Raw genomic sequence first — 10,470 nt, forward strand, 5'->3', positions numbered from 1 at the left:
AATAGAAATATTAAACTCGTTATATATATATATTTTAAAAAATAATAAGAAGAATATCGGTCTGCGATTTGAACCACGTCAAAGCTTCTCCAAGAAGAAGCCGGGGGGAGACAGCATCATATATATATATATATATATATATATGTATATAAGTCAAGTTCTCCTTCTTACTCCGTGCAACTGCGCGACGTCGTATCAGAGGTCCCTTTCCAATGGATATCGATCCCGACGTTGTTTTCCGAGACGACGATGACCCGGAGGACGAATTCTACCAGGTTTTCTGCTTTACACCCCCTTTCACCGTACAAGCTTTGAAGCTCTGCGTGCAACTATCGACATGCTTCAAAATGCGCAGGAAAAATATGCAACCAAGGAGGAGCTTGTGTATTTGGTCGACGCTTCACCCAAAATGTTCTCCACAGCTTGCTCTCCGGTAATTTGTCTACTGTTACTCCGTTTTTGCACTTTTATTTTTTGCAATTTTTTTTTGTAGCCTTGGCTGAGCCCATTTTCTACTACGCTGTAATGATTTTTAGATGAGATTTTATTTGTAAATAGTTGGTTATTTGCCAAAAATTAGTACTTTGAGTGAAGAGACAAATATGCACATGGAACAATAGATGCGCTTCTGCAGCAGTGGATTCATGATTGGTCATTATGATGTATATTTTCCTTATGCTCGTTTTTTTCTCTTGGATGCTTCTTTTCCGGAGTGTGAGCTACATGGAAGCATGATGCACACCCTCGATGCTAAAAGCAGTTTTTCTGTTGGATATAACAATGCGGAGCATGAAACTAGTGGACATCTGATTTTTTTTGGTTTTATTCTTTGGTTTGAGGTCTAGGACAATTATTTCCAGTTATGTTCTGGATGTTCTCCAGAACATAACATTTAATTCTTAAAATCTGAGGCCTACTTCATTTTCCCATCCTCCGCGGACGCACAAAGAAGCAGTATCACCTTTTCTATAACAGACAAATATGTGAGATGCTTTTATGAATGTTCCTTGTTGACATGGCAATACTTTCAGGAAGATCAGAAGGATGTCACTCACTTTCAAATTGTTGTCCGTTGCATTGCACAGTCTTTGAAGACTCAAATAATTAATAGGTCTTATGATGAAGTTTCAATATGCTTCTTTAATACCGTAAGCTTCTTTTTTTGACAAATCTAGTCATATCAACCCCTCATCTAGTTATAAATTCGCAAATTGAAGTTATCTATTTATTTGTTTTTGTTTCCTTGATTTCTAGAGGGAGAAGAAGAATTTACAGGATTTGAATGGCGTGTATGTTTTTAATGTTCCTGAACATGAGGATTTGGATAGACCCACCGCCAGATTCATCAAAGAGTTCGATCGCATCGAAGGTTAGTTTTTAGTGGTCTCATCTGAATTAACAGCCAATTAATTTGTGGAACGAACCGCTTGTGATATTTGGATCTCCAAGGTCCAAAGTTGTCTCTTGATGATTGTGCTTCGAGGCTAATTACTTCTTCCGTACTCAAAACATCACTTACATATGTTTTATTAGTCTTTGACTAATGATTACACGCGGATACCCTGTAATAACAAACATTGTGGTATGGATATGAAATTAGACTTTAACTTTTCTTTGACAGAGTTCTTGTTTTTCACTCATTCATGATTAAGAAAATTTTGACATGGTTGGTAGCCTCAAGCTCTGAATAACAATCTAGGTTTGGAAGGTACTTGGCTGAACTTAAATTTTAAACATCAGTATCAAGCTCTGAGACCTTTATGATGCTTTCACAGCTTTACTCACCATCTGAAATATTTATTTATTTTATGACAATATTTTATGGGAGAAAGATAAAAGTTTAGAAGTTATTATTTAATATAGTTTGGGATTTTTGCTTTTATTTTTATAAAACATTTACTCCTTATTAGCACAATATGTTGGTGCTTGTATGCTCACGTGTTACTTATTTGTTATACATTGTTGTGCAAAGATTTTTATGAGACGTTTTAAGTTGCTTCTGACGTAATTTGAATACAACTTATAATTGTTTACACGGCTTGTGGAACAACATGGTTGACCAGTGTAATAGTTGCTTAATAAATTGTCTTTTTTCCCTTTCATTGGTCCTTGTAATTTCCTGAGGCTAGGAATATTTTGGCCAGTGCATAGTTTCCTAAAGATTTTTTCCCATTCCTCGTGCTTTGATTGCCCTCTTGATCTTAGCAGTACGCAATGAAGTTTGTGATAGTGTTATAAAATAGAAAGTATGTAAGATTACATTTACATTAACATGACGTGACTCAATGGCACATATTTTTACATTAAATATCTGTTCTTTTCTTTATGGCCTTCCTATCCTGCCACCGATGGATTATTTGACTCTCGATGCATTTTTTTTATGCATTTTTAACACATGCAGAATCATTTAGTAAAGAAATTGGGAGTAAATATGGCATTTTGTCTGGGTCACGTGATAATTCTCTCTACAATGCTCTTTGGGTTGCACAAGGACTGTTGCGTAAAGGGTATGCTTTTTGTGACTACGCTTTTTTGTAAGATTATTTGATACAAATCAGAAATTGGGTGAGAGGCATATGATTTTGTATGTTCAACATTTGGTCACAATTTTTTGATAAGGTATAAAACTTCTTGTAACATTGTCGATGTACTTTCTCCAGGTCTGAAAAAACAGTTGACAAAAGGGTTCTGTTGTTTACAAATGAGGATGATCCTTTTGGGAGTATCAAAGGAGTAACAAAAATGGACATGATGAGAACTACATTTCAACGTGCCAAAGTAATGTCTCATTTGGCGCATACACATTCCCTCAAATTTTTGACTTAATTGACTTCTAGAAATTCAGAGGTTTATAAACTTTGTGCTATCAGAATGTTGGTAGACTGGTTCGTAGATGTTATAAGAAAGTTGTCGGATTCTTTTCAGGATGCTCAAGATCTTCACATCTCAATTGAAGTCCTTCCCTTGAGTAGACCCGGTGACGAGTTCAATATGTCCACTTTTTACGCTGTATGTTCAATCTCAAGTGGATGCTCTGTGGTTCATACTATTTAGTTTACCTTGTTCAATTCAATTGTCATATATTCAGGAATTACTGGAGATGGAGGAAATCGAGCTGGCTCAATTTAAGGCATTCGCAGGAGAGAGGTGTGAATTTGTCAGTCTTTTTTGGCTGTTTTCGTGTCTATTTGATATTTCCTCGAAGACCAAAAATTTATAATGACAGATTCTGCTTTTGTCACAAATTTATTGTCAAGTATTTGGTTTTATCTTCTGTTTCTGGATTTGGTCAAGTTAAAACTTCCATACAAGCTATCTATATTACCCTATAATAATGTTAAAATGGTATTAACAGCAGTTTGTCAGTTTCTTGAACATTTTGGTTTATCTGATACATTGTTTTTGAGCTGGCATTAGAAAATGACTTTAGATGGTAGTTGAATGAACAAGAGAAGTATGAAAAGTGAGTGTGCTCTTTTACACAAAAAATGTAGCCATTTTGAAAATTTTTTATTCTTCCCTGATTCAACAATTTAGAATATTGCTCAACTACAGACCAAAACTTGTTCACATAAGACCAAAATTTGGCTAACTACTTGTTATAACCGAGAAGTGAAGAAGTCCTTGCCTAATTTTATCATTTATTCCAAAATGATATCTATCAATTATTGTATGAATTAAAAAGTAAATGAACGAGGGTGCTTGGTTGCGCAATGCTTGGTATAGTTTCTTAATTGAAAAATAAAAAGACTCTACAATTCATCTTCTGAAGCAAACAAAGCCTTCAAAACATAGGAACAAATGTCTATGGATAAAATGATGCAAAATAAATGGAAACCCATCTGAACTGGTTCAGTTCTGTATTCTTTAGCATCTGGAGATTTTATGAATTTGGATAGGGTGGATGTGCTAGGGATCATGTTGGTGTATGGAAAGACATGAAGTTGAGATAGGACTCTTAAATAAGCTGCATCATTGCTGTGTTTACCTCGTACCAGAGACAAACCAAAGGGAGTAGCTTTGTTGTTTCTAGAATCTTAATATCGTGCTTTATGTTACCACCATATACATGACATGTGGAAATGTGGAACAGGCTTCACTAGAAATTTGTTGTCAAGAAGTTGGATGTTTACCTTTTTGAGGGACAAATACAATAAGCTTGCAATTTATTATTTTTAGCTAAATATGACAGATTTGAAGACATGAAAGACCAGCTCAGAAAGCGCATGTTCCGAAAGCGCAGAGTTCGAAGAATAAATTTCATCATCGCCAGTGATGTGTGCATTGAGCTGAATACCTATGCTTTAGTTCGTCCAACCAATCCAGGTTTGTATTCCTCTTGGTTGTATGAATTTTATCATCATATCTAGGTTAGTTACCACTGAATTCTCTCTTGTATTGGTTGCAGGGACTATCACTTGGCTTGACTCAGTCACTAACCTTCCTCTACAGGTAATAATTCTTTGGATAATTGACTAGATTTGTTGTCTATGAATTTAAGACCCCTCTTGTGCAAGTTTAGGAGTTCCCGTTCTTTCCAACTTGAAATAATTGTATTAATTCTGGTTGATTCTGAAGCTTGCGATTCTAATATCAGTTCGTCATTGACATTTGTAGACAGAAAGATCTTTCATCTGTTCAGACACTGGTACTCTGCTGCAGGAGCCACCAAAATTGTTTCAGAGTTATAAGAAGTGAGGAAACTCTATAGTGTGAGCCATTAGTTTATAACTTTACTAGGCCTTGAAAATATACCTTCAACGATTCCTGGTTCTCTATTTTCTTTGATGGTGGATGAGTCAAATTTGATATACCACTTTGCAGTTTGGTTTATATGTGGTTGTTTATGAGTTTACCGGCATCAGTTGTTGGACTCTCAGTGTGAGGTGAAGTTTGATCTTTCCATCTGTTTTATGTCTGTCGGCATAAAGCTGTGACTTGTGTGTGTATTTTTTTGATTTGTTGCTTCAAGAGATGATTATTAATTAAGAGCATGAAGATTTTGTTGCAGTATTTTATGAGAATACCAACATTACTATAAACAATTTGGGTGTATTTTTTATTTATATTGTTTGTCAGCAGTGCACTAAAATTAGAAATATTCTCATGTTATCGAAATATTTTTTTTTCTTGTGGCCTTGGTCCCAGATGTTTGCTTTGTTTTAAACAAGCATTTGATTTTCACTCTAAATACCATTTCCAAGGTTTTTATTGATGTTGATTTTTCCAGTGAGAATATCATGTTCTCGGCCAGTGAACTTTCTGAAATTAAGAGGGTCTCAACTGGACATCTTCGTCTTCTTGGGTTCAAACCTTTGAGTTGCTTAAAAGATTATCACAACTTGCGGCCATCGACCTTCGTTTTCCCAAGCGACGAGGTTACCGATTTCCATTCCTTTATTATGATGCCTATCATGGTTTTATTGTTTTGATGCACATGCACATGGTACTCTAACTTGTGATGTGAAATTTGTTTTGAAGTTGTTTCTTTCCTTTTTTATGAGTAATAATCATTTTGCTTTTAATAAACAGACAATATGATTTAACATTTTGACTTTTGACAATTATGCTAATGCCATGCAGTCACCTCGCACAACTACATCACGTCTTAATATTATGTGCCTAGAGTGAAGAATTGTAAAAAAGTCGAGGAGAGCACTGTGTTTTTTTAATTTGGTTTGGTGACTAGAACTATTTAATGTAGCACCTGTTCAAGCTATTGCACATCTTTAGCGAGATACTCAACCTTCTGGTAAGCATGAGAACTCCCTGGTAAATCATGTCCAATTTCAACTTAAGAGCTCTGCCAATACATGCAGCTAACAGCTATGGTTGTGGTCATTGTTACCAACATCTTGAGCAGACAAGTTGTTGGCAGCCTCAAACTAGTGGCACTTTATGGCAATTGTGGTCAGAATGGTTTACTTTTTTCAGTACTTCTATTTTTGTTTCTTTTTTTGAGCTCTGTACTTTTATCTTTGTTCCTATGAACATGGCAATCAACCCTTTTTAAGTATGTGGTTCATTTAGAAGTTCTTTTTTTCTATATTAATGATCATTTGCTTCATTGTGACTTTTAAAAACTATAGATGGTGAGCCAACTCTCTCTCTCTCTCTCTCTCTCTCTCTCTCTCTCTCTCTCTCTCTCTCATCCATTCCCACTGGACATCAAGACTTCGAGCTCCACAAATATGTAACTTCTTTTATTACAAATCCACAAAGTTATTTGTGTATGCTGTCTTTGAATACAATCATCTGGATCTGAATTGACTCTTTCATCTGCTGCTTTGGTGACTCCAAACTTATTCAATCTCCACTGGAGGAAATGTTGGTGGTATTTATATTCTCTTGGCGAGAACTTGCTTTTAATTTTTTAAGCGAAGCCAAGCTTGTCTTAAGACACAAAATTCAAACCTTTGCTTAAACTTGATAATTGAAGCAAGCTGTTTTTCTTTAGAATAAATTGTGTGATCAAATAAATTATAACCTTGGAAAACCTAAAATATCAACATTTAAGCATGTACCTGTCTCCATACCTTTCTCTAGACATGTTGAGCTCAGTTCAACTATTCAAGCTCAAAATCTGGAATTTCGTTTGTGAGTGACTTTGGATGCTCTTATTCGGTGTTCTCTACAGCCTATTGATTTTTTCTTATTCGTTTAACACTATGTTATCTGTTCAACATTTTGTGGCCGCTAATTTGAATATCGGTTATGTGCTAAATGTTTCTGTTTTGGTGCAGGAAGTGATGGGAAGTACGTGTATTTTCATCGCTATTTACAGATCCATGTTGAAACTGAAGCGGTGAATTTTACGTTCAACTGCACTTTGATGCATTTTTTATTGTTATATTTTCATTTACGGAGTAACAATTTCTTCCCGGAAATTTTGTTTTGGACGAACGGAAAGAAACATGTTTTTTTCTAATTAATGAATCAAAAGTAGTTTTGGCTTCTGAAAGCTATGAGGTATGGGTTTCCGTCTTGCTTATATTCCTTATGAAGATTACCCATCAACAATGGAATAGACATATTTACAGATGTTTCCCTTTAATATGCTATCACTACAGGACAATGTCACTTTTCCTTAATTCATTTGTTTTTGTTGTTATTTTGTTGTTGTTGTTGTTGTGTTGCACTGCCAAAGGTTTCACATCATAACTCGAGTTTTTAGTACTAATAGATAATGTGACATGATATGAGTTAGTGCATGAAACATTGAGATAAAATTTTGCAAGACATCAAAAGAAATTGTGAAGTATGGTATGGAAGAAGCAGTTTTTGAGAGCAGTATAGTCAAGGAATTATGTGGACATCTTTTTCACATGTTCCTTTCGTTTTCATTAGTTAATCATTTTGAGTTGCAGTTTTGCAGTTGCATTTTATGGAAACCCCTCTCATCCTCAGTTGGTGGCTTTAGTCGCCCAAGTAAGTTGTTATTTTATGTTATTCGGTGAAATTTAATTGTAGTAATTTAAGATGGTCAACTTTATAAAGTTAGAACCCGATTAATAACTTCATGTGACACGACTCTTTTAGCTATGCATGACTTTTCATTTGCTGAAACCCGGATTACTTGCTCATTATTGTACTAATGAAGGATATAATCTTCTATCCTCTTATCTTTATAATCTTGATATGTCTACTTCTGTCCAGGAAAAAAATTCAAACAGCTTTGTGTACTTTTATTCTTTTATTTGATATTTCTTAAAATGCATAACTTGAATATACAATTGCATGTATTCTTGAACTGCAGGAAGAGATTAGGAGTGGCAGTGGTCAGGTTGAGCCTCCTGGAATGCATATGATATATCTTCCATATTCTGATGATATAAGACCCATTGAAGAGGTAAAAGTATTTCTGTGACATTATTAAGTTTCTTGATGGTAGCCAGCTTTTAGTGCTAATGCTATGTGGTTGGTTGCAGCTTCACACTGAAGCAAATCTCATTGCTGCTCGAGCAACTGATGACCAAATAATGAGTGCCTCTTCATTGGTGAAGCGTGTAGACTTGAAACAATTTTCAGTTTGCCAGTTTGCTAACCCAGGTAAGTTCCATCCTCTGAAGGCCATTCTCACAATCGCAAGAACTCTGTTGTTTGGCCAGGGATTTTGTTTATAGGTTTGGATCCATAAACGATTGACTTAAGTTTTTGAGATGTACCAGGATATTTGTCATCGCTGTAAAAATAGTTGTCACAAAAATATGCAATCATTAGTGAAAATACATTGGCCAATTTATGAGCATATAGATACTTTTTTAGAATTGAAATCTTGAAGTCCTGTGATGAGTTTTACACTTTTGTCATTGTGGAAGAAATTGCAATCCACTGGTTTGAAGCAGTTGTCTTTAGTGTGCCACTAGTATCTCAATTCAACTTGCAGCCTTGCAGAGACACTATGCAGTGTTACAGGCTCTAGCATTGGATGAAGATGATATGCCTGACGTGAGAGATGAAACTCTCCCAGATGAAGAAGGCATGGCCAGGTAAGAATTGACGTGAATGGAATCCTTTTTATATACTTTTTTCATCTGTTTGATCGAATTTGAATAAAAAATAATAATTTCTTCAGAAAAAAGAATAAGAAAATAATAATAACTCGCTCAGAAGTGAAATCTGTGTTCTCTGTCATCTAAACCTTTTGAGTTTTCTTTTTTGGGGAAGACCGGGTATAGTGAAAGCAATAGAAGAACTCAAGCTCTCAGTCTTCGGACAAAATTATGAAGAGAATGACGTGGCTAGTGGAAAAACAAACGAAGCATCCAAAAAAAGGAAAGCAATTGCTGAAAACGCAACAAAAGAGTATGCAAACTATAACTGGACCGACCTTGCAGACAATGGAAAGGTGGGACTGACCTTTCCTCATTTGTTATATTCCCCTAGCCAAAAGATTATACATTGTCATGATGAGATGCTTCATGAACTCTTGAGAGTTGAAGCAAATTAGATCATTAAACTTGATGATATCCTGCAAATCTATTACCGTTGACATAACATAGCAAATAAGAATTTCAAAGAATTCGAAGAATATGCCGCATGTGGGGATCGAGTAAATTTAAACCAGAGCATAAAAGGATGTATGTTTGTGCACTTGACCTAGAGAGAAGTCAGTAAATTGACTCAAAGTTTCTGTCATTATGCTCTCTTGTAGTCTTGTCGATCCCGAACCTTTGTAGATAATGAAATGTTGAACATTTTGTGAAATCGGTATCATTTGCACTGCCATTAGAATAACACCTTGAAATTGTTTTTAAAGCAGTCGGACAAGGTTTGGCATGTGGTGACGTAGAGTGCTGCTCTTCTCTGTTCTTTGTTCATCATTAATTAGCTATAAAACTAGTTCTCTGGAACATAACTGGGATTGTGATTTGAGGGGCGCATGCAACATTTTTATTTATATATACTGTTTTAGATAACTTATTCATATATATACTCCATGCATGCAACAGAAAATCAATATAGTTGTCATTTTCATGCATCTGATGAATACTCCATGCATGCAACGGAAAATCAACATAGTTGTCATTTTCATGCATCTGTAACAATCCTCGTTTGTTTTGCTTACCATGTTTGGCAGTTGAAGGAGCTGACTGTTACAGAGCTGAAGTACTACCTGAATGTGAACAACCTTCCTGTTACTGGGAAAAAAGAAGCTCTCATTAGCAGAATCTTAACCCATATGGGTAAATGAATTATGTAAATTATCATCATCGTGCTTTTTTTCGAGCTCGACTCGTTTTTGGGACGAATTTGAAAAGATTTTTGGCGTGGTAGGTTATGTCGGAGTGTTATTGTAACGACTCCAAATATCATAATATAACAATATAGCATACTCCCTCGAGAATTGTCCACCCTCTGAAAAAAGATCTTAAAGGTAGTATTATCATTATGACAATTGGGTTTTTACAATCATATAAATTTATTTAAAATATATCCAAAATAATAGTTCCAAAAAAAAAAAACCAAAATAATCTCGATGTTAGTTTTATATCCAAATTAATATAAAATACCTTGCATATCAAATTATATTTTCCTTTATTTAGTTGATGTGTCTCCTATTATATTATTTACCCAATGTGTATTATTTCCAGATATGGAAAGAATTAAAATGTTTTTATTTTTTTAAATCCTAACCCTGTGTTTGGTTTAATAAAATATGGAATTTAGAATTGGAATGGGAATATCTTTTTAGTGTTTGGTAAATGTTGAGAATATTAATTCAGGATTCAATTTCACATTTATAAATAATATTATCAGATTTTAAGTAATTCTTTATTACTGTTTTTAAATAGCTTGTTTAATAATAACATTTATGTAAATTAACATATAGGCTTTATTAAAAGATTGAGTAAGAAAATAATTTTTTAAATATATGAAGAAATCATATTTTTATCAAATATTCTTTTACGAAATAAAAATAAAGTTTTCAAGGAATTTGTGAAAACAAAAAAAAAGTTGTCAAATTTT

At 34.5% G+C, this 10,470-nt stretch overlaps 1 protein-coding gene and 1 long non-coding RNA gene across 2 annotated transcripts; one reads left to right on the forward strand and one right to left on the reverse strand.

The window, feature by feature from the left end:
• The first annotated feature begins 89 nt into the window (after positions 1–89).
• LOC142547566 (ATP-dependent DNA helicase 2 subunit KU70) lies at positions 90–9,833 on the forward strand. Its single transcript, XM_075655927.1, has 19 exons — positions 90–275; positions 356–433; positions 1,032–1,148; positions 1,255–1,369; positions 2,402–2,507; positions 2,661–2,778; positions 2,926–3,009; positions 3,089–3,147; positions 4,193–4,326; positions 4,409–4,452; positions 4,618–4,694; positions 5,231–5,378; positions 6,744–6,805; positions 7,368–7,428; positions 7,757–7,849; positions 7,929–8,049; positions 8,387–8,489; positions 8,668–8,848; positions 9,581–9,833. Exons 1-19 carry the CDS (start codon positions 213–215, stop codon positions 9,692–9,694), a joined length of 1,878 nt encoding a protein of 625 aa, XP_075512042.1. The 5' UTR covers positions 90–212; the 3' UTR covers positions 9,695–9,833.
• Positions 5,971–6,737, reverse strand: LOC142547567 (uncharacterized). Its single transcript, XR_012820696.1, has 2 exons — positions 6,168–6,737; positions 5,971–6,101 (listed from the first exon to the last, which is right to left on the reverse strand). It is a non-coding gene; the product is annotated as an uncharacterized LOC142547567 (long non-coding RNA).
• Positions 9,834–10,470: the final 637 nt, after the last annotated feature.

Source organism: Primulina tabacum, chromosome 5 (genome assembly GCF_025594145.1).
Source record: "Primulina tabacum isolate GXHZ01 chromosome 5, ASM2559414v2, whole genome shotgun sequence".
NCBI classification, from domain to species: Eukaryota; Viridiplantae; Streptophyta; class Magnoliopsida; order Lamiales; family Gesneriaceae; genus Primulina; species Primulina tabacum.

Coding starts and splice junctions, on each gene's coding strand:
- LOC142547566 (XM_075655927.1), top strand. CDS start 213: ATGGATATCGATCCCGACGTTGTTTTCCGAGACGACGATGACCCGGAG. Junction 4,695..5,230: donor TTGTTTCAGAGTTATAAGAA/GTGAGGAAACTC, acceptor TGATTTTTCCAG/TGAGAATATCATGTTCTCGG. Junction 8,490..8,667: donor GATGAAGAAGGCATGGCCAG/GTAAGAATTGAC, acceptor TTTTTGGGGAAG/ACCGGGTATAGTGAAAGCAA.